This window comes from Dermochelys coriacea, chromosome 13, assembly GCF_009764565.3.
Source record: "Dermochelys coriacea isolate rDerCor1 chromosome 13, rDerCor1.pri.v4, whole genome shotgun sequence".
Lineage (NCBI taxonomy): Eukaryota > Metazoa > Chordata > Testudines > Dermochelyidae > Dermochelys > Dermochelys coriacea.
In genome coordinates this window covers 40,830,745-40,854,148 of record NC_050080.1, presented here as the reverse complement: position 1 = coordinate 40,854,148, position 23,404 = coordinate 40,830,745, and the positions used below count along the sequence as shown (strand labels likewise).

At 46.0% G+C, this 23,404-nt stretch overlaps 6 gene segments (V, D, J or C); all 6 read left to right on the top strand.

Moving 5' to 3' along the window:
• The first annotated feature begins 2,725 nt into the window (after positions 1–2,725).
• On the top strand, positions 2,726–5,144 carry LOC119841726. The segment is given in 2 exon segments: positions 2,726–3,167; positions 3,628–5,144. Coding segments are annotated over 2 exon segments (420 nt in total).
• Positions 5,145–5,224: 80 nt separating this feature from the next.
• Positions 5,225–6,492, top strand: LOC119842366. The segment is given in 2 exon segments: positions 5,225–5,646; positions 6,128–6,492. Coding segments are annotated over 2 exon segments (456 nt in total).
• Positions 6,493–9,592: 3,100 nt separating this feature from the next.
• On the top strand, positions 9,593–10,677 carry LOC119841725. The segment is given in 2 exon segments: positions 9,593–9,925; positions 10,143–10,677. Coding segments are annotated over 2 exon segments (378 nt in total).
• Positions 10,678–13,800: 3,123 nt separating this feature from the next.
• On the top strand, positions 13,801–14,456 carry LOC122456494. The segment is given in 2 exon segments: positions 13,801–13,863; positions 14,110–14,456. Coding segments are annotated over 2 exon segments (372 nt in total).
• A 1,453-nt stretch (positions 14,457–15,909) lies between these two features.
• On the top strand, positions 15,910–19,282 carry LOC119842367. The segment is given in 2 exon segments: positions 15,910–17,245; positions 17,710–19,282. Coding segments are annotated over 2 exon segments (450 nt in total).
• A 599-nt stretch (positions 19,283–19,881) lies between these two features.
• Positions 19,882–21,530, top strand: LOC122456495. The segment is given in 2 exon segments: positions 19,882–20,346; positions 20,854–21,530. Coding segments are annotated over 2 exon segments (351 nt in total).
• Positions 21,531–23,404: the final 1,874 nt, after the last annotated feature.

Below are 23,404 nucleotides of genomic sequence, written 5' to 3'. Positions count from 1 at the left end.
TTTTAATCCTATCTGCCAAAGCACTTACAACCCCTCCCAGATTGGCATCATCCACAAACTTTATACTCTCTATGCCATTATCTAAATTATTGATGAAGATATTGAACAGAACCAGACCCAGAACTGATCCCTGAGAGACCCCACTTGTTAGGCTCTTCCAGCATGACTCTGAACCATTGATAACTACTCTCTGGGAATGATTTTCCAACCAGTTAGGCATCCACCTTATATTAGCTCCATCTAGGTTGTATTTCCCTAGTTTGTTTATGAGAAGGTCATGAGAGACAATATCAAAAGCCTTACTAAAGTCAAGATATACCACATCTACCACTCCCCCCCCCCATCCACAAGCCTTGTTACCCTGTTAAGGAAAGCTATCAGGTTGTTTTGACAGGATTTGTTCTTGACAAATCCATGCTGATTTATTTATTACCTTATTATGTTTTAAGTGTTTGCAAATTGGCTGCTTAATTATTTGCTCCATTATCTTTCTGGGTACAGATGTTAAGCTGAATGGTCTGTAATACCCCAAGTTGTCCTTATTTCTCTTTTTATAGATGTGTCATAAATATAAAGGGAAGGATTACCATCTTTCTGTATACAGTGCTATAAAATCCCTCCTGGTCAGAGGCAAAATCCTTTCACCTGTAAAGGGTTAAGAAGCTAAGGTAACCTTGCTGGCACCTGACCCAAAATGACCAATGAGGGGACAAGAGACTTTCAAATCTGGAGGGGGGGGAAGTTTCTCTGTCTGTCTGTCCCCTTTGCCAAGAACAGATCAAGGATACGAATCCTTCAACTCCTGTAAAAAGTTAGTAAGTAATCTAGCTAGAAAATGCATTAGGTTTTTCTTTGTTTTGGCTTGTAAATTCGCTGTGCTGGAGGAAATGTGTATTCCTGGTTTTGTGTCTTTTTGTAACTTAAGGTTTTGCCTAGAGGGATTCTCTATGTTTTGAATCTGACTACCTGTAAGATTATCTTCCATTCTGATCTTACAGAGTTGTTCTCTTATTTCTTTTTTGTTGTTCTTCTAATAAAGTTCTGATTTTTAAGAATCTGATTGGGTTTTTTGGGCCTTAAAAATCCAAGAGGTTTGTGCTCATCTTGTTTATTCTCAAGTCTCCCCAGGAAAGGGGGTGTAAGGGCTTGGGGAGATATTTTGAGGAAATAGGAACTCCAAGTGGTCCTTTCCCTGTTCTTTGTCTAAAACACTTGGTGGTGGCAGTGTTTTACCTAATCCAAGGGCAAAGACTTTGTGCCTTGGGGAAATTTTAACCTCAGCTGGTAGAAATAAGCTTAGGGGGTCTTTCATGCAGGTCCCCACATCTGTACCCTAGAGTTCAGAGTGGGGAAGAAACCTTGACAAGATGGGTAATATATTCACCCTTTTCCAGTCTTCTGGATTCTCTCTCATCTTCCATGACTTTTCAAAGATAATTGCTAATGGCTCAGATATCTCCTCTGTCAGCTCCTTGATTATTCTAGGATGAATTTCATCAGGCCCTGGTGATTTGAAGACATCTAACTTGTCTAAGTAATTTTGGACTTGTTCTTTTCCTATTTTAGACTCTGATCCTAGCTCTTTCACTGGCATTCACTGTGCTAGACGTCCAATCACCACCAACCTTCTTGGTGAAAACCGAAACAAAGAAGTCATTAAGCACCTCTGCCATTTCCACATTTTCTGTTATTGTCTTTTTCCCCTGTCATAAATATAAAGTAAAGGCTAACCACCTTTAAATCCCTCCTGGCCAGAGGAAAAACCCTTTCACCTGTAAAGGGTTAAGAAGCTAAAATAACTTCACTGGCACCTGGCCAGAATGACCAATGAGGAGACAAGATACTTTCAAAGCTGGGGGGGGGGAGAACAAAGGGTCTGTCTGTCTGTGTAATGCTTTTGCCAGGACCAGAGCAGGAATGCAGGTCAGAACTCCTGTAAAGAGTTAGTAAGCAATTTAGTTAGATATGCGTTAGATTCTGTTTTGTTTAAACAGCTGATAAAATAAGTTGTGCTGAATGGAATGTATATTCCTGTTTTTGTGTCTTTTTGTAACTTAAGGTTTTGCCTAGAGGGATTTTCTATATTTTGAATCAGACTACTCTGCAAGGTATTTCCCATCCTGATTTTACAGAAGTGATTCTTTTACTTTAATTAAAATTCTTCTTTTAAGAAACGGAATGCTTTTTCATTGTTCTTAAGATCCAAGGGTTTGGGTCTGTGTTCACCTATGCAAATTGGTGAGGATTTTTATCAAGCCTTCCCCAGAAAAGGGGTTGTAGTGCTTGGGGAGATATTCTTTGTGGCGGGGGGGAGACGTTTCCAAATGGGCACTTCCCCTGTTATTTTTGTTAGACACTTTGGTGGTGGCAGCATAAAGGTTCAAGGACAAAAGGTAAAAGTTTGTATCTTGGGGAAGTTTTAACCTAAGCTGGTAAAAATAAGCTGGGGGGGGGGGTGTCTTTCATGCAGGTCCACACATCTGTACCCTAGAGTTCAGAGTGGAGAAGGAACCTTGACACTCCCTCATTGAACAACCTATCCACAGGTTTTTCCCCGCCCTGAACTCTGATCAGCTAGAATTTGGCTCATGCTCTGAAATAGAAGAGTTTAGTTCATTCCAAAACAGATAAATAACAAACCCACAAAAACATGAAAGAAAAAGATAACACCATACCAATATTCTCCTCATTTTGGTGGTACTATTTTAAATGGGAAACACCCTTATAATCAGGGATAGAGAAGAGAAAACTCCCACGTGGTGGCAGTGTTGCATTTGCAGTATATATCCCATCTATCCATGACAGTTTCTAAAACCCTGTGTGCTCTGGAACTCTGCCTTCTGCAGTCCCCACCTCCTCCTTCCTTTCGGAGAGACTCAGAAAGAATTCTTGAGCAAGGGCAGAGTACAAAAGAAAGACGCCTAGCTGCATAAGGCTAGGAGAGAGGAGATGTCCAAGAGATGCAATATAGATTTTAAAGGCATCACCGCCAAGACAATATTTTCAATTTGTGCTTTTTTTTTTTTTTTAAATCTGGCAAAGAAAGAGGATACAGCTTCCTCTTTGTGCATACGATCAGGGGACAAGGAGAGGTGTAACGTTAACAATTATTACAATGAAAATGCCTCTGATTTTTGCTTTATGGGTTGTAGTGGTTTTTGTTTTAAGTGAGTGTGATTCAATTCTGCCACTTTATTAAATGAAAAATTATATAACATTTAATCTGTAGTTCTATTCTCATATCCTATATTCTACTCCATTACCCATACATCTCAACGCCCAAATGTGAAACTCGATAGTTGAGAAAGATCCCATATGAGGGACACAGAAAAGTATTAATGTGGGAAAATGAAAAATAGGTGGGCTTCCCTTCCTTTTGTAAAAGTGGTTCTTTATCTCCGATGTAAATATTTTTCAGCTATAAAAGGAAAAAGGACACCTTTTCTGGGGGACCGGATAAGATAGGTACTTGTGGGAGTAAATTGAATGAGATGTTTTGAAATTATGTAAACTTGAGAAGTAAAGGAGTGAGGAACCAGTCTACAGTTACATTTGGGATCGCACCTGCCTCAGGAAGTTATGAAAACTCCAGCCCTAATCAATTAGCGATTTTGTTTTCTTTTGCAGGAAGGTCCTATGCAGACCCAGTAACTCAGCCAGAAGGCACCGTTCCCGTCCACGAAGGAAAATCCGTGCTTCTCAACTGCACTTTTGACTACGCTGGGGTTCCGGATCTCTACTGGTACGAGCAGTATCCCCATGAAGCCCCTCGCCTATTGCTGACACAATACGAAGCCTGGGACGAGGAGGAGAAGAGACGCAGACGAGGGTTCTCTGCTAAACTCGAGAAAAACTCCAAATCCTTCCACCTGGAGAAAAAGTCCAGCGAAATGAGCGACTTTGCTGTCTATTACTGCGCCTTGAGAGACACAGAGAGCAAAGCCACCAGGGGAACTGTACAAAAACCCCACTGGTTGAGAAACACAAAAGACTGAAATAGCTGAGGCTGTGGGTGTCAAGAGCTCAAAAGTGTTTGACTGTTCATAACCGGGTACAGAGAGAGCAGATCCTTTCTCTTTAACGCTTTCAAAAACTCTGTCATGCTCTAATCCCCATTCTTTAGTCTAGTTCAGGTTAGGGGTAGGGTCAAAGGTTAGGGGTAAGGGACTGGGGTATTGGCTGTATGGCAACGAGTTAGAATTTAGGGTTACATTTATTGTTATTGGTAAGGGTTAGGGATTAGGGTTATGGCTATTTTAAGGTTATGGTTAAGATTGGAGTTAAAGCTTTAGAATTGGAGCATGGTTAGAAGCTAGAGGGTTGAAATTGGGGTTAGGCCTATTTTATGGTTAGTGTTTTAAATTCGGGTTTAGGATTAATCCTAAGAAGTTAGTGCTAGCACTAGGTTAGGGGTAGGATTATGTTTCTAGTTACCATTTTTCTTAGGGTTATGGTAAGAGAAATTGCTGTGTCAGGTTAGGATTTAGGGTTAAAGCGAGGCCTAGAGGTAGGATTAGAATTAGGATTGGATTTCCATTTAGTGTTGGGGTCAGAGTTAAATTTTTGATTAGGATTTGGGATAGGATTAAGGGAAAGTAGGATCAGAGTTGGTATTAGGGTTAGGTAAGGGTAGTGGTACAGCGAAATTAGGGTTAGATTAGGGTGAGGATTTTGGCAATTTTTAGTTTAGGGTTAAGGTTGGTGTTCTGTTTAGGGTTAGGATTTCAGCATTTGGTTATGGCTCTGCTGGAATTAGGGTAAGGGTTTAGGATAAAGGTTCAGAGTTCATAGCAGGGCTGAGGGATAGGTTTAGCATTAGAATTTTGGCTTAGGGTTTAAGATTACAGTTAGGGTTGAGCACTAAAATTGCTCACAATTCTAAAGGAAACCAGGAAATGCAGGATCATAGTGGATCAGGCTTCATCTAGTCCAGTATTCTGTCTCCAGAAGTAGCCAGCACAAAGCTGCTTCAGAGGAAGGTCCAAGGGACCCTTTGTTGGATCGATATGGGGGAACTTGCCCCTAGGGAAAATTTCTTTCTACACCCCACCCCACTCATGCGACATTATTTTACACCCTAGAGCAGGAAGTTTATTTCCTTTACTCACTCAGATAATATTTTAAATTGACCCCTCAGTTTTTATTTTGGGTAAAACTAAGTGACCCTAAAAACCCACCTCTCTACTACGTCAAATGTGGAGTCCAGCCAGACTAACGCATTCCAGCTGTTCTGTGATATATTGCCCACTGATTAACAGATTAGCACACAGGGGGTCGCTGTAACACCTGTGAGACCTATTCCATTTGTCTGCGACACAAAGCGTCTTTCCTTTCATCTGCCGTTTCCTATAACTCTTCTCCTCAGGCATTGTCAGAAAAAGTTCAAGGGCTCTTGCAGGCAGAAAAGAGACACAAGCATACAGCTAACACAACTGCTAAGCTATTGCAAAAGCAGAAATATAATATTTCTAAAGGCATCCCTTCCAAAGCAAACTTGCCTTTGCTCTTCTGTGCATGAGGGAAAAGAAAAGGACACAGCTATGGATGTGGAAAAAGGCAGATTTTGCAGGACTATTAAACAACAAATCGTTAAAACGGTCATGCCGCTCTCTTTCTCCTTCGTGGTTTTGATAATTTTTTGTTCAAGTGAGTAATTGGTTTTGAACTATTTTATTGTTTTCATTTTATAAATTGTATTTTTGCAGTGGCCAAGACAGTCTAGTCTATTTTTCTTACCTTCCAACATTTCAATGCCTAAATATGAAACTGATAGCTGAGAGAGACACAACAGAAGGACATATGCAATTATTCGTGTGAAAAAGAGAGAGATTCCTTCCTTTTCTGTAAATGGTTCTTTATTTCTGATGTAAATGGCTTAAGAATAAAAGGAATCTGGACACCATTTTTAAGAGGGGGAAGATAGGTAATTGTAGGAGTAAATTGAAGGAGATCTTTGGAAGTGAGGTAAACTTGAGAGGATGTTTCATGTTATATTTGGCTGAGATTTCGGAAGGATTTTAAGAAAGCAAGGAGCCGATCTACAACTCAATTTGGGTCCCCAAATGCCTTAAGATACTATGAAAATTCCAGCCCTGATCGATTAGCAATTTTATTTTCTCTTTTGCAGAAACGACACATGCAGACTCAGTAATTCAGCCCGAAGGCACCGTTACCATCCATGAAGGAAAACCTGTGCTTCTTTATTGCACCTATGATTACTCTGGGTCTCCTGTACTCTACTGGTACGAGCAGTATCCCCATGAAGCCCCTCGCCTGTTGCTGTCGCAATACGAAGCCTCGGACGAGGAGGAGAAGAGACGCAGACGAGGGTTCTCTGCTAAACTGGAGAAAGACTCCAAATCCTTCCACCTGGAGAAAAAGTCCAGCGAAATGAGCGACTCTGCTGTCTATTACTGCGCCATGATTGACACAGTGAGCAAAGCCGCCGGGGAGCTGCACAAAAACCCCACTTACTGAGGGCATGGCTACACTTGGCCAAGTGGGAGATTTTGGTGCAGGATCACCTATATTCCTCCAGCTTGTGAATCACTCTGGGGTTTAGGCCTCCACTTTCCTGTCATGGCAGTGTGCATCCTGATAGGAAAAACCACCACAGGCACCTAAGGGAACTTTTACTCAAATTTTTAGGCACGATAAGATTTTAGGCAACTACAGGGCTTGGGAGCAGCTGAACCGGGGTTTTGCAAATCTCAGAAAGGCCCGATTCTGGGATTTAGGCACCTACTTGCCACTTTAGGTGGCAAAGTCCCTTTGTGAATCTAGCCCTTAAGTGTGTTAAGATGGAGATTAGGCGCCTAGAGGGATTCAATGAGAGTTAAGCATCTAGGAGCTTTTAAAATACCAGTAAGCCTCTATTTTGCTTCATTAGGCACCTTAGTACCTATAATAATCAGAGCCTAAATGACTTGCCCAAAAAGTCACCCAGGAAATTTGTGGCAGAGCAAGGAATCAAAGCCGAATTATTTTGTATCTTTTGAGGGTAACTTTCAAAAACTGGTAAACCTCCCCTATCCCGACAATGGCCCCATTTTCAAAACTCCTCTGGAGAGAGACCCCAGGCGCAGTGTCCTATGTGAGGCCGCGGATTTTCGCAAGAGATGAGCGCATGATTTTCTTGTTTTTATCTGACATCCACTAGAGGGCGCTCCACACCTTCACATCCATGTGATGTTTTGCCCGTGTGTGTATTAAAGTAATTTGGAACCAGAAGCTGGACGAGTCTGCCTCGCTGTGTGGCGTCACCAGCTGAGAGGAAGGAGACAAAGGTCACGGAGCAAGCAGGTTAAATCTTTAGGATATGAATGGTCATTTTCAAAAACACGAAGGAGGAAGAGATATTCTCTAACTAGCTGCAGATCGTAGTAATAACACAAGGATGACCTGAAGCTTCACAATGCTCTTGTACGTGGCTGTACAGCTCCGTCTTCTGCTTCCGCAGTCAGGTGAGACTAAAAAATGTCATTTGAAATAAAGGCTTTTGCAAAGAAAAAGAAAAATACAGGTCTCTGAACAAATAAATCGTAGGAGGAATTTTGTTTTCCTTTGCAAAGAGTCAGCCAGGTTAGAATCATAAACTAAGTCATCAGTGTGCTGGGAATAGAGAGAGATTTTTTTTTTAAAGGTGTGACTCAGACCTATACATACACAGGCTGAAATATTCACAGGAGCATAAGGGAGTGAAGGATCCAAGTGCTAATGAGTTTAAAAGTTCCAGCCACACATAGGTAGATGTTTAAAGCTTTCCTTTCCCTCCACAGGTCTTGTACAAAGTGACTGAGTGTACCAGTCTCCTTCAGAAGTGAGAATCTCAGAGGGACAAAGTGTAACTTTATACTGTAATTTCACCACCCGTGACCCAAGCCCGTATCTGTTTTGGTACCGGCAGTATCCGAACCAGCCTCCCCAGTATATACTGACAAAAACGAAGTTTGATGCTTCGGATCAGACGCTTTTCCAGAGAAAGTTCTCAGCATCTTTGTACATGGATAATAAGACGGTTCCCCTCAAGACTGAGGCTGTTTCTCACCAGGAGAGCGCTGTGTAGTACTGTGCTCTGAGACCCACAGTGGGGGAGAACTGCATCTCCACTCATACAAGAAGTCGGGGGGGGGGTTGTTTACGCAAATATGACAGAATCACATAAACACAGGGCTGGAAGGGACCTCAAGAGGTCATCTAAGTCCAGCCCCCTATGATGAGGCAGGACCAAATGTACTTGGATCATCCTTGACAGGTGTTTGTCCAATCTGTTGTTTAAAAAACAACAACAATGTTTTTTTCCTATCTGATATTCTGTCAATCCTCTAGAATACAATTTAGTTCCTGCATTTTGCCCTACAGTATATTCCTCTGATTTTTTTATTATTATCAGTGAAGATGTTTTGGATTAAAATAGTCTTTTAGATAGATAAGAAAGGTAAAACACAAAGGACAAGTGTTAGAGCAAGGGTATAAATTTAGGTTAACTTTTAATAACATTTCGTCACTACTATAATTTCATGTGAAAGCTAGATTCAGGAACTCCCTCTCAGTTTTATGCTACATATCGGATAACAAGTTTACCAAAACAAGTCTGACCCTTCTAGAGAAGAGGAGGACTCTATCAATAAACGTGTAACAGATACGTTAAAAGTTGTCTGTGTTTACAGCATTTTATGTGGCAACAAGACGCGTGGGCGTGCGTTCGTTCCTCCACCCCATGAAATCCTATCCATCTGAGCCCAGTGTAATCCAAGCCAATCCTGCCTAAATCATTCCAGCCTGGCTGAACCCCATATCCATCTGAACCGATCCCAATACAATCCAATCAAACCCAACCCAAAGCAGTGCAACGCAACTCAATTCAATGAAATTCAACCCCAAACCCAACTCAGGAGATTATAGCCCAACCCAACCCAACCCAATATAAACCCAAAGAAACCCGGTTTAACTCAATCCATTCCAACGGACAAACAATCTCAGAGAGCCCCAACCCAGTCGAATCCAAATCAACACAATTCAAACAAATCAAAGCCCCAAACAAATGAAAATGGAACGTTTTCTCAGCAAGACTGAAGCCCGTTACATTTTAAATGAATGGGGGAAAGTTGCACTATTATTTCCCACTTCCATGCATCTCTCTCTCTCCTACTCTGCCCAGTCTCAGTTGAAAACAGATCCCATTGTCTGTAACAATCCTAAAATTTACATCTGGGGGGTGGGTGCCCAATTCTCAGTAGAGAACTCTCAGAATGGGAATTCCTTTGCCCCTCCGATCCTGCAAAGCTCAAATACTCGGATATTCAGGAAATCCTTTGAAACCTGTGTGCATCAACCCCGACTTTTCCTGAATGAGCTCCAGGGGCGCACTCGGGTGTAATTTTGTCCTCTGGGAGGTCTTTGGTGAGCGATTCAACTTGAACATTTAAACGGGGTATTTGTAGAAGCGGGGATTTTCCAAGGCAGCCAAGCCTGAAGCCCAATTCCTATTCTCCGTGCACCAGTAAACAAGAATCCTTGAGATATTGGTCATAGGGAGGTGGGGTCCTAGATTTCTCCGACATATAATTTACTCTATGTACAACCCGTCACTGTACTTCCTACTTAATGTAACCGCTTTCAAAGAGAGTCGCACTTACCAGCAAATCAAGACACGGTAAGGGAGGTCTGAGGAAGGCAAGGACGCCGTTCATAAGCGAAACCAACCACGCTTCGTTTCCTGTGGGCTAGGAAGGGCTCTGAGTTCCACATACGCCCCTCATTAGGCCAGTGGCTGAAGAAATTGGGGCGAGTTTATCACATTCAGCTGAGGAGCTGTTTCTCCAGGGCTGAAGGGTTCAGGGCGGAATTGAGACTGGGACCACTTTGCTTAACACGATGAGCAAACGTGTGATGTTCGGCCTTTTTGTTTTCACTCTTTATCCAGGTAGTTGGTCGTAGAATTTGCCTCATTTGTAAGGAATCCCTCTCTCTGTATATACATCACCCCGCCGTCTCCCTGTTCCCATTTCTCTCTCTCTCCCTCTTTGCAGTCTCTCTCTCTGTCCCGCTGCCTCCTCGCTCTCATTCTATCTAAGGTATAGACGTAAGCGCTCAGACTGCACAAAACTGCTATACTTACCTTTCTTTATTTTTTGTTGCAGGTGCTGTGATGGGTGACCGTGACTTGGTCCAGCCCAGGGAACCCCAGATATCTGGAACTGAAGGCGGCTCCGTGACCTTCAGCTGTTCTTATGAAACCAGCTACACTTCTGGTGTCTATCTCTACTGGTACCGTCAGTATCCGAACCGAGCTCCGCAGTACATCCTGCGGAGAGGAACGAAGGAAGTCAGCTCTGTCAGTGATACCGCAGGTTTCGCCCAGGAGAGGTTTTCTTCCCAGGCTGATGGCAACTCCACAGCTCTGAACATGACAGCCTTGGAGCTGGTAGACACAGCGGTGTATTACTGCGCCCTGCAGCGGGCACAGTGACAGAGCCTCACCGCAGAGCTGTACAAAAACCCTCCCCTTCCCTTCACCTTCAGGGGCTCTGCATGGAAGAGGGACCAGAGAGAACATCCCCATGACCCAGCATTCGCCCCAGTGAGGGATGCAGCGCTGGGCCACAGCTCAGACACACAGATGCTGTCCTCCCTGTCAACATCTCGCTGATACATTACAGAATGTACACACACACACGATGTGCATAATTCCTGCAGAGTCTCTTGAAGATGCCACCCATCAAAACAAATGGATGCACGCATCCATAAATAACTGTGATTGAACGGAGGCCTTCCTTCCTCGGTCTCTTAAATCCCAGCCCAAATGTTTAAACGCAGCGGGGTCTGTCTCTACCAGTGTGTGGGTAGCACCCAGCACAATGGGGCCCCGATGTCAGCTAAGGATAGACTTACCCACAGGGCTCCTCCTCCTTCTCATGCTCCTCACTCACCACAGCATTAGGGTGATTTACACAATGAATGGGAGAAGACACCCGAGATCCAAAAAGTTAAAGCTATGTGACCATTCAAACGTGATGTTGCCAATGCGCATGTCACATGCAAAGTAAATAGCCACAAACTCCAAATAAGTTCTCAAGCAGCATTTGCCTTAACTGAACTTTACAGCGAGGCAAAGCGTTATCAAGGGAAGTACTTGTATCTGTGTGTGTGTGGGGGGTGGGGTGGGGTGGGGCGGTGAAATCCACATTTGTTGAATTGTTCTGATAAAAATCTAATCAGTCCAAGCCTTTACAGGGCATATAAAGGACTCATTTGATGGATTTATTTGACAAAGTTTTATGGCTGGCTGCCTGCCAGATGCCAACTCTCCTGCTTTTTCAACCGGGATTGGGACTGGCTATGGCAGAGTTACAACCACTAATACTCCTAATAATTTACATTAAGCAGGTTTTAAATGCAGAACTCTAGTGAGAAGATCTTTTTTTCTTAAGAAGCAATGAAACACTTTCCCCAAACTCCTGTAACTAAGGAATGACTTGTAGGAATAATCCAGTCTTTGAAATAATTTCTTCTGGAGATAAGTAACACAGAGATACACAGATTTTTAATATAAAAAGGAAGAATTATTCCCATGTAGTTTGACCTCCTGCTTAACAAGGGCTAGAGAATTTCTCCCAATGACTTCTGCACCAGACCCATAAATTATGATGGACCTAGAGAACCGTGAGAAATTCCATGTGAAAATAAGCCTCTTTTCCCCTTCAGAGAAATATTTGAATGGTTCATGGAGGATAGGTCCATAAATGGTGAGTAGCCAAGATGGTCAGGGACGCAACTCCATACTCTGAGTGTCTCTAAGCCTCTGACTGCCAGATGCTGGGACTGGACGACAGGGGACGGATCACTCGATAATTGCCCTGTTCTGTTCATTCTCTCTGAAGCATCTACCTCTGGCCACTGTTGGAAGACGGGATACTGAGCTAGATGGACCTTTGGCCATACTGGGCCAGACCATTCTTACGTTTTCTAGCTGATTTTTCAAAATTACTTGCGTGATTTATTGTGTCCACAAGGGGGCGAGCCTGAGTTTCTGGTAATTACATTTTACATTGTATTTTATTTATTTAAGTTGTAATTGAACCCTACACTCCCCTGGATAGCATTTCTTTCTCATGTCATAAAGAAAGGAAGAGAAGGAAGAGGGGGAGTCACAGAGAGAGCATTTTTACAGCATGCACGTTCTTTTAATAAACGAAACAGGAGGAAGAATTATTTTTATAATTGGGTAAAGGGCCTAGCAAAAAGGAGGATAATTTCAAATTGCATAATGGTCTTCTGCCTTCTGTCTTCTCCTTGTGAAGTCATGTGAGAGAAATGATAGTTTTTATGTGATTTATTGTGTTTAAGAGCTTCAAGAGTCCTCTTACAACAGGCGAGGGTTTTCAAACCCTGGAGGGTTTTAGGCACCCAAATTCCTAACGATCTTTTGAAAATCCCACCTAAAAGTTTTAAAAGAAAACTAGATTCGCTGAACCAGAGAATAGTATGGTTTAAGGAAAGAACTTTGCTTTCCTTTCGAGATACTTTGCTTTAAAATGGAAACCAGTTTCTACATAAGATCATTCGAGACTTTTGTGTAAAAATATGAATGAATAAACATAGTTTCATTACTGTTTTTTTTTTTTGTCTTTCAACAGGTCTTGTTCAAAGTAATTGTGTGGTTCAATCTCCTGCAGCAATGAAAATCTCAGAGGGGCAACACGCCACTTTGCAGTGTAATTTCACCGCCGCTTTCACCAGCCCAAATCTCTTCTGGTTCCGTCAGTATCCGAACCGAACACATATAGACAGCGTATCAATCTCCTGCCGAGAAGAACACGGTCACCTCTGGAACATTCTCATCAGTTTTTTCGACCATAATAAGACGGTTCCCTTGAAGATTGAGGCTGTGTCCCTGCAAGGAACAGCCATGTATCACTGTGCTCTGAGGTGCGCAGTAGGGCAGAGTTGCATCTTTTGCAATACAAGAAGTGAGCGAGGTGCTCACACACACCGCGGGTGGCAGAGATTGTTTTTCTACCCAACCCTTTTTTATAACACGTCTCTGCCGAGTTCAGTTCCTTCTGCTCTTCCCATGTCTGGGAGAATCTTTCCGTTTCTATCCCTGTGCAGTGTAAGAGCCACCATGCTCTGCAAACCGAGCCCAATGCATTATCGTCTCAGCTATGTTTATGTGAATTAATATATGCATGAATTTACAACCTTTATGTGACAATATTTGTTGTCAATAAAACAAATCACCCACAAAACTTGGAAAATTATACCAGGATTTCCTGCAGCTAGAAACGTGGTAAAAGACACTGGGCGAGGTTCTGATCTGTGTCCCATCACCACAACTCTGGTCTAACTCTGTCGGGCCAGGTTCTTAGCTGCTGTGAAGCGTTTCGGCTCCTCTGAAATCGACATCTATCCACCCAGGTCTCTCTTTGTGTCTGCCAGTCTCTCTGTTCGCCCAGCTTCTTATACACGCATGCCTCGCCAGGGAATCAGAGACCCTAAGAAGTGCATTTCATGTCTAAACATTTTATCTATTGCATAGAGATAGTCACAGCTACAAAGAACCAAACCTTTTTGAAAGCTGGGATAGCTGAGAGAGCCAGGAAACAGACCGTTTCACATTGAAATCAGAAGCAAACACCACTCCCCTCCCCTCGTTTCCTCTGGGTTTGGGAACTTCACTGGGTTCAGATCCGCCCCCTGGGCTTTTCAGGGAGGCATGTGGGTTGGTTTATAGCATTCAGCCAAAAAATCCTTTTGTTTCCCTGTTGTGTTTTTGCCTCCTCTTTGTGACTTAGAGCAGAGTCCGCTAAACAATGGCCATGTGTTTTGTTCTTAACCTTTTTATAATCACTCTATATCCAGGTAATTGAGCTGTTAGATTTGTTCATGCAGCCTGGCTCACAGCTAATTAAACACCCTCTCTCTCCTCCCCAAACCAGAACCAATGCGCCACCTTTCTCCATTTCTTTGTAGCACTTTTTCCTTTTCAGTCTACCTACCTACATACCTAGTTTTATTCTCTCTCTTCCACAATCTCTTCCCCTCTCCCGGTTGGGCACTCCGCTTGTCTGTAACTGGTACATTGCATTGATTTATTTCTTGCCGCAGGTGCTGTGCTGGGTGATTCGGTCCAGTCCAAGGAATCCCAAGTGTCTGGAACAGAAGGAGGCTCAGTAACTTTCAGCTGTTCCTACAAAACCACCGATCCTTCGGGCGTCTCTCTCTCCTGGTACCGACAGTCTCCTAACCGAGCCCCGCAGTACATTCTGCGGAGAGGGACGAAGCAATACGCTGCTTATCGCGAAAATGCGGATTTCGCCCAGGAGAGGTTTTCTGCCCAGGCTAATGGCAACTCCACAGTTCTGAGCATCACAGCCCTGGAGCTGGCAGACACCGCGGTGTATCTCTGCGCCCTGCAGCGGGCACAGTGACAGAACCACACAGCAGAGCTGTACAAAAACTCTCCTTCCCTTCCCTTTGCTGGGATGATTTAACTGGGACTTGGTCCTGCTTTGAGCAGGGGGTTGGACTAGATGACCTTCTGGGGTCCCTTCCAACCCTGATATTCTATGATTCTATGATTCTATGATTCCCCTTCGCCGGCCCTGCACTGGAGAGAGACCAGAGCGGGCGTCACATCAATGCTACTGTTGTAGAGACATTTACATTTTGGGTAGATTTGTTTGGAAACTATTTAATTACAAGACACTTTCCCCAAGAACATATGTGAGAACGGTGAACTCTAAAATCATGTGGTAGGCGGTAAAATCGTGACAAAGCGCCGCCATCTGCTGGTTGAAAAGATAAACACAGCTTGTCGTTGGAAACCCGTCGACGCTCTGTATCTTCGGTTTCATAGATTCATAGATATTAAGGTCAGAAGGGACCATTATGATCATCTAGTCTGACCTCCTGCACAGCGCAGGCCACAGAATCTCACCCACCCACTCCTGCGATAGACCTCTCACCTAAGTCTGAGCTATTGAAGTCCTCAAATCATGGTTTAAAGACTTCAAGAAGCAGAGAATCCCCCAGCAAGTGACCCGTGCCCCATGCTACAGAGGAAGGCGAAAAACCTCCAGGGCCTCTTCCAATCTGACCTGGAGGAAAATTCCTTCCCGACCCCAAATATGGCGGTCAGCTGAATCCTGAGCACATGGGCTAGATTGTCCAGCCAGATACCCAGGAAAGAATTCTCTATAGTAACTCAGATTCCACCCCATCTAACATCCCATCGCAGGCTATTGGGCCTATTTACCATGAATATTTAAAGATTAATTAATTGCCAAAATCATATTATCCCATCATACCATCTCCTCAATAAACTTATCGAGTTTAATCTTAAAGCCAGAAAGGAGAGTCACGGAACCCTGCCAGGCAGCACTCCAATTTGAGTTAATTCACTCGGGCTGTCGGCAAAGGCACCAGCGGAAAGACGAAAATGATTTAAACAATTCTTTCAGGAGTTCTGGCCGGCCGTTTCAAAGGACGTGAACGGAGTTGGGCGCCTCATCCCGTTACATTTGCGTGATAATCCCCGACATTACTGCGGGTAAACATCATGCCCCATCCCACTGATTCCTGGGTGCGTCAAGAAATCTGAACAGTCCCTATATGAGTTAGAAAAAAACTCTCCCTTTTTCACAGCGAGGGAAACTGAGGCAGAGAGGATTACACATCCTCTCACACACACAGTCTGTGGCCGAGCTGGACTCTGAATCCCAGAGCACACCCTTGTCCACAAGCCCATCCCTCTCCCCTTAACAACACTAATATGTCAGCTGCAGGCTGACCTCAACCCACTCTGTTTCCTGGATCTGCGGGGAGTTCCCCCAAACTCCCCCTTATTCTTCCTCTCCTTCGGTTTCTAGCTGCCCTCATAGACGTGAAATTTATATTCCTCTGAGGCAGCGGTAGTAGCTGGGAGTTTGAAACCTGGTCGGTACAGATAGAAAATACTATGGAAACATGTTTTATTCTCAGCATTTGGATATTTATCCTAGGTAACTGGGCAAGGATTTGAAAGAGGCCTCAGGAATCTAGACACTCAATTCCCATTGAACCATAAACCTAACCCTCTACTTAACCCTTGCCCTGAACTGTAACCCTCCCACAAGACTGTAACCAAAATGCGAATGCTACAACCTGACAGTTCACTCTCACCATAACCCTAAAGCCTACCCCTGCCCTAGGGGTGTAGAAGCACTGTCCGCCAGCCCAGTCTCTTCCCTAAAGAACCTACAGCCTAAGGGTGACTACCCGTCTCTACCACTGAGCTGCTATATGAACTTGGGCAAGTCCTTTCTACTCTCTGTGCATGTTTCCCTCCCATCCCCTGGTCTGCCTTTCCCTGCTGCCCAGGTCATCTCTTAGGGGCAGGGAGCTTTTGTGGCGATCTGTTTTTAAAGCACCTATCACGCTGCCTAGGGAGGCCTCTAGGCGCTTGGTGCAATAATCTCAGTGCGGCACCAGCCTGTTTTGGAGACGGGACACCAGGCCAAACGGATCGGCCCGGCCATTCTCGGGATCCAGCCGAGGGTAAAACCAGGCCCCTTCCCCATGGGCCGTGCCCTCTGCTGCCCCCCAGTGGCTATTCCGCCCCACCCACCCTCAGCGGCATCAATCCGCTTTTCATTGACATCCTGTTTTCATTCGCTTCCCCTCATCTTTTTTTAAAAAAATCCCCGATACAATTTTCGGTGCCTGATAGTGGCTGGCGCTTCGCCTTGTTACCCTCTTCGGCCAGTGGCTTTTCACCATTTTTTTGCTTCCTTGTTGTTGGTGTGTGCGTGCTACATAAATATTGCTTAACCCAGGAGAGCACAACAGAGAGGGAAATCCATGAATTATAGGGACAGAGCCTTAACCGTCAGAAACGGGACCAGCTGCCCCGGATTTAAATGCACCTCCAGTGATTTACATCAGCTACGGATCTGCCCATGGTCTCCAGTGGAACTATGGTCAGTTTGCTCCAGCTGGGGAACCGGCCCAATGACTCTGATGGAACCCAATTAATCTGCACCGGTGGAGGATCAGGCCCAGGGCATTCAGAAGGAAAACCCTTTCCCTCCCCCACCTACTTGAACAGGGTAAATGTATCGATTTCCTTCCAGCCTGAAGGCCACCCCTGGAGGCCGAGCGGTGTCACAGCTTCACCTCATCCAGGTTCAGCTGCAGCCACTTCATTCTGCAGCTGAGTCCCTGACAATGAGCCTGGCCGCTTTGCTGCTGGTGCTGGCTTCAGGTATTCAAGGCTCTGCTCTGAGCACAGCGCCACGGGTTGGGATTTCCAGGCTGCTGGAGAATGGCTTTTCTGAAAGAAAGGCACTCCGATACCATGGGGATAGGCGCCTGTGGGTAGACAGACCGACAGTGCAGAGGGGAGGATGGACAGATGGTGCAGAGTGAGAGAGAAACAGATGGAGTCGGGAGAGACAGCACAGAGGAAAGGTGGATGGAAGGACAGAAGGACAGTGGGAGGGAAGGGTGGACGGACGGCCAGACAGCAAGAGGGAAGGGTGGATGGATGGATAGGCAGACAGCGCAGAGGGAAGGTGGATGGATGGACAGACGGACAGTGGAAGGATGGGCAGATGGACAGGCAGAAGAGTAGATTTTCGTTTGCTTGTTTTCTTCCTTGTCTACACAGAGATGCATGTATTTTGCTGAGCAAGAAAACCTGGACTAAAACCAACCTCCTCCCCCCAGGTGCGTTGGCCCAATACACGGTGACCCAGGACCCGTCCCAAGCCCCTGCCCATGAAGGAGAACCCATCCAGCTCAACTGCTCCTACACGGGCACCGAGTACAGCGTGCACTGGTACCGCCAGCTCCAGGGGGGCCAGCCGCGGTTCGTGGCCTCCCTGTCCTCTAGCGGCAGAGACACCCGAGAGAATTTCACCATGAGCCTGGACACCAAAACCAAAAGCAGCTTCTTGTACCTGAACAGCAGCCGCCTGCAAGACGCCGCTGTGTATCTGTGCGCGCTGGAGCACAGTGCTAGGTGAACACAGGCAGCCCGTCACAAAACCCTGGGTGGGGCAGGCCACAAGGACCGAAAAGAGGAGATAAAAAGAAGTTAAAATAGAACAGAGGTTATGAGCACAGAAGAGAAGAAAGGAAAGTAGAACAGAGTAGGTGAGAGGTAATAAGAACAGAATGGAACAGAAGAGAATACATTGGAATGGACCCGAACAGAAGCTATGTGAACAGAATAAAGGGGAGAGAAGTCAGTAATTTAACGAAGAACCTTGAAGAAACACCTGGAAAATTATAGACAGTCACATTTTCACCTTTTCGCCTTCCCCAATTGCCTGGATCGGGTGGTTTTATATCAAAAATAGCTTCCTTGCCCCACAACACTAGCAGATGGGGAAGCATTGTCTGGGGAGACAATATGGTAACTCAGTAATTCCAGTGTGATTTTCCCTGTTATTCAGGTCAGACACTTTCAGACTGGTAACATGCACACAGACATTCTCACATAGAGTCACACATAGGACAAAATAACACAAGTAATCTCTCTCTCTCTCTCTCTCTCTCACACACACACACACACACACACACACACACACACACTTGCACAGACATACACACTCACATAAGAATTCTCACATACCACACGCACTCTCTTACTCTCTCCTAGACTCAGACACACAAATAGACAGATTCTAACACACAGCCAGAAACCTACACACTGAAATCACCCACACACAGGCACACTCTCTGATATATATTCTCCCTTCACACACAATCAGAAATATTAATATCTACGCATACACTCCGTCACACTCACACACACACACACACACACTTCATCTCAGAGGCAAAGAGATCCATGCACGATCCTAGATGATAATATCCTCGATTGGACCAACTTCTATTGGGGAGACAAGTTTTCCAGCTACACAGAGCTCTTCCTCCACTGTGAAGCGCCTCTCTCTCACCAACAGAAGTTGGTCCAATAAAAGATATGACCTCACCCATCTTGTCCCTCCAATAGCGTGGGACCCACATAGCTTCAACAACACAGCACACTCCTAGATAAACAGACTGGCCCCCAGAATGCAGCCTACACCCAGAGAATGTCCTGTGTCAGACATAGATCTCTAGGCAAAGGGACCCAGTCCTGCCTTTCATTGCAAGGTCTGACAGACACCACAGCACCCATGAACTTCCTTCTGCTCATTGCACTGCTGCGAGGTATTACAGCCTTCAGTTCTCTGTGCTTTGTTATTCTCTCTCTCACACACACACTAACACACCTTCCCTCTCACACTCATGCAGGATTTAAGAGCTCGGTATTTTATAACTGTGTTTAAGCCAATCCCATCTCTGTGTGGTCAGCTCTACTGAGTACAACAGAGACACGCGCAGTTTGTAAAACTCCGTCTGTCTCATGGCGGCTCATCTCTAGCCCTCCACTGTAAGGGGACTTCCAGTCAAACATCCGCCTCTCCCTGGGCCTGACCTCCTTTGGCCTCCCTCGCCCCATTTTCCTCTCAGGGGCCCGCGGCCCATACGCCGTCTTTCAAGAGAAATCTACCGTCTCCAGCGGTGGTCAGTCCGCACAGCTCAGCTGCAGTTACCGGCAGGGAGAGTGAAGCATCCCTTGCTGCCAGCAGGTCCCAGGCGGTTCCCTGAAGTTCATGATATTAAGGATCACAGGTGGCTGGGGACAGGGAGATTCCTTCACGAGGTCCTTGGAAACCACCAACCGGTGCAGCTCGCTCAGCTTCCCCAGCAGCCAGCCTGGGCCCTCGGCTGTGTACTTGTACTAGTGTGCTTCGAGGACAAAATCCAGGGCAGCCTGTCAGGGAGGTGGGTATATGCGTGCAAAGACTTGTAGATCCCTCGGGCCAGTGCGGGGAATGATTTTACTCTCAGCCCTCACATACCACGAGATGAGTGTCGGCATAGACAGACATTGCAGCAAGAGGGAGGGCTGGACAAAGCAGCGGGCAGGGCGGCTAAATGGATGCCTAGACCGACTTGCAGCAGGAACTTGAGCTAGCTATTCCAGTCACTACACCCACAACATCCAGTCACAACCCCGCCCACTCACAACACCCACTTGCTCAGAGCAGTTCTACAAAGTGACTCCCTGGGACTCATTTCCTGGCTGTCTTAGGCTACCCCGTAGTTGCTGCGGGTACCAAAGAGGCTCCTAGTTCAGGAGAAGGAGCTGGAAAATTTGCCCCAGGGGGAGAAGTAAATCTACCTGTGAGGGGGTGGAACCTTTTGTACTGAACGGGGAACACCCGGCTATAAAGCTTCTTTGCTGAGGGACAATGGAGAGACCCTGGCTGTTCTCACGCCTGCTGCTACTGCTGGTGAACATTCCCTGTAAGTCTGGGGGCAGGAAACGCTACAGAAGATGCTGCACTTGATGGTGGATTTAAAAGCACAAGGACAAATTCCCTGGGTCTCCCCTTCGGTTTGCAAGCCAGCCACCGTTCTCTCTAATGGAGTGGATAAGGACAGGACTCCTGGGTTCAATTCCCAGCCCTGGCCTGCTGGAGTTCCTTCCCTTTTGTGTGCCTCAGTTTCCCCTCTCACTCTTTGCTTGGCTATTTAATCTGTAAACTCTTTGGGGCAGGGGCTATCTCTTTTATTGTGCGTTTGGGAATCTTGCAGCCAGCAATAAACTAGGGCTAACCCTAACCCCAACCCCTAACCCTAGATGAGAGCAATCTAGGAATACAGCAATCTGGGAAAAGAGCAGTCGTGGGCCAGATGCAAAGCCCCTGGAAATGAAGAGAAACTCCACCGGGCTTTGCATCCGCCCAGTGTGTGAACTGGACAGAGGTGCCCTGTCATCTATGGGGTGTGTCTTTTGCCTTCTGCCCGCAGGGGGGAGCTGCCAGGCCGAGGTGCACCAGAACCTGTCTGCGGTCACTCGGGAAGGGCAGAACGGCAGCATCACTTGCCACTACACAACGAGCAATTTATGGAGTTTGTGGTGGTTCAGGCAGCTTCCCGGAGGCCAGCCTGTCTCCCTGCTGATTCTGGTGTCCGATGGGAAACAAACCAAGGAGCCCAACCTCACCGCGGAGCTCGACAAGGGGCAGCAGCTGAGCTCCCTGCACATCAGAGATTCACAGCTGGGAGATGCAGCCACCTACTTCTGCGCCGTGGAGACACAGTGACACTGGAGCACTGGCAGCCTGTGCAAAAACTCCCCAGCTGGAGGGGTAACTGTCAGGCTGGCAAGCGGTACAACACCACCACCTACTTCTTACATAGTGCATCTCTGAGCGTGCTTCACCTTCCTTAACACGGTCAGCCCCCCATCACCCTGGTGAGACAGGGAAGTGCAAGGATCCCCACCGCACAGGTCGAGAGCTGAGACAGAGAGGCTGAGGAGGAAATGCACTTGGGGAATACCTCCTAGGGAAAGACCCCCAAGGGAGTGGCTCTCAATCTTTCCAGACTAGTGTTCTCCTTTCAGGAGTCGGATTTGTCTGGGTACCCCCAAGTTTCACCTCACTTAAAAACTACTTGTTTACAAAATCAGACCTAAAAATACAGACGTGCCCCAGCCACACTGTTACTGAACAATTGTTGACTTTCTCATGTGTACCATATAAAAATAAAATAAATCAATTGAAATATAACAACTCTAATTACATTTCAGTGCATAGTATATAGAGCAGTATAAACAAGTCATTATCTGTATGAAATTTTAGTATGTACTGACTTCGCAAGTGCTTTTTCTATAGGCTGTTGTAAAACTAGGCAAATCTCTAGATGAGTTGATGTATCCCCTGGAAGATCTCTGTGTACCCTCCGGGATACATGTACCCCTGGTTGAGAACCACTGATCTAAGGAGCCTGGAGGTTGTAGGGAGGAAGGAAATTAAAAGATAAAATATAAAAACAAATGAACAGGGAGAAAAGAAAAAAGAGTTGGGTGGGTTTACAAATACATCGACAGGGAGAGGGACGGACAGACAGGCGTAAGAAGCAGAAATGGAGATACACAAGATACACCAATGGCACAAAATAGCCCCCTTTCTTGGGGGAGCATTAGACACTGAGGATTAAACCGAGGCTGATCTCCGATTGCCACAGGCTGCGCCCCTACAGCACAAGGCTGAGACAGCGGCAGAGTGTTTGTGCATAGCTGGCACTGCCCGTTCCCATGAAGCCCAGCTCTGGGGACCACCCCTTTGTCCAGGGGGAGGCAAGTCAGAGCATTAAACCCAGGGGAAGGGGAACTATTTAACACAGTCACAAAACATACCAACAGTGACAAGCACAGGGGGATTCACTTCCATGTGTGTGTCTGGCCAGCACGGGGCAGCATTTCTAACGAAGAGGAAGGAGATTGAGGTTAATAAAGTTGCTCCCGACTCTGGTCTCTTTGCCCGCAGAGGGCAGCTGTTCCCCCAAGACACCAGAGGCAACAGGAGGACTTGTGGCACCTTAGAGACTAACACATTTATTTGAGCATAAGCTTTCGTGAGCTACAGCTCACTTCATCGGATGCCAAAGGCTTATTCCAGGGCATGGTTGTATTTTAGTGAGACTAGGGGCTTGTCCCTGATTGGCTGGGCTCATTAATGTGTCTGATCCCTCCAGCAAAGAGGGCTGCAGACAGATTTTGCATCTCTGTCCTGGAGGCAGGGAAAAGCACCATCCCCTGGCCTCAGTACGCTGAGGGTAACCCGGAGCAGCAATGGAAAGGCAGCTGACATCCTTGTCAGTGATACTGTCCATTCAGTTCTACTGTAAGTCTAGGGGGAGTTTGTCTGTTTAGACTGTGAGCTCATTAGGGTGGGGGCTTTTCCACCCTGTGTCTGTGCAGTGCCCGGTATAACAGGGATCTCAGTTCCTGGGGGTCTCTGCAGCATCCGGCACAATGCCCCACCCCCCAGCTCAGTTCAGTTCCGTTGTATGTTTGTGGAGGTTTTGTCTGTTAAACTCTGGGGGACAGGAATTGTCTTGTATTCTGTGTCTCTACAGCACCTGGCCCAAGGGGCTCTGATCTTGCCTGGGTCTCCAAGTGCTATAATAATAATTCATAGAGTTTAATGCCGGTAAGGATCTAGTCTGACCTCCTGGGCAATGAACAGGCCACAGAGTTGCACTGAGTTACTCCAGTACTGAGATAATAATAATGTGGGGATGAGGAAGGTCTGGTGCTTTAGCCATTAGAGTGGGCTCAGGAGATGTGAACTCATTTCCCGGCTCTGCCACAGACTTTGTGGCCTTAGGCAAGTGACTTAGGCTAGGATTTTGGAAGGAGGCCAACAGGGTCAGGTGCCCAAATCCCTTTGAAACTGCAATATGCGTTGAGTGCCTGGCTCCTTTGAAAACCCCCTCCTTTGTCTCTCGGTGCCTCAGTTCCCCAGAGCAGTTCTAGTCCCTGATGACCCAAGAGGCCTCTCTATTCTCCAGG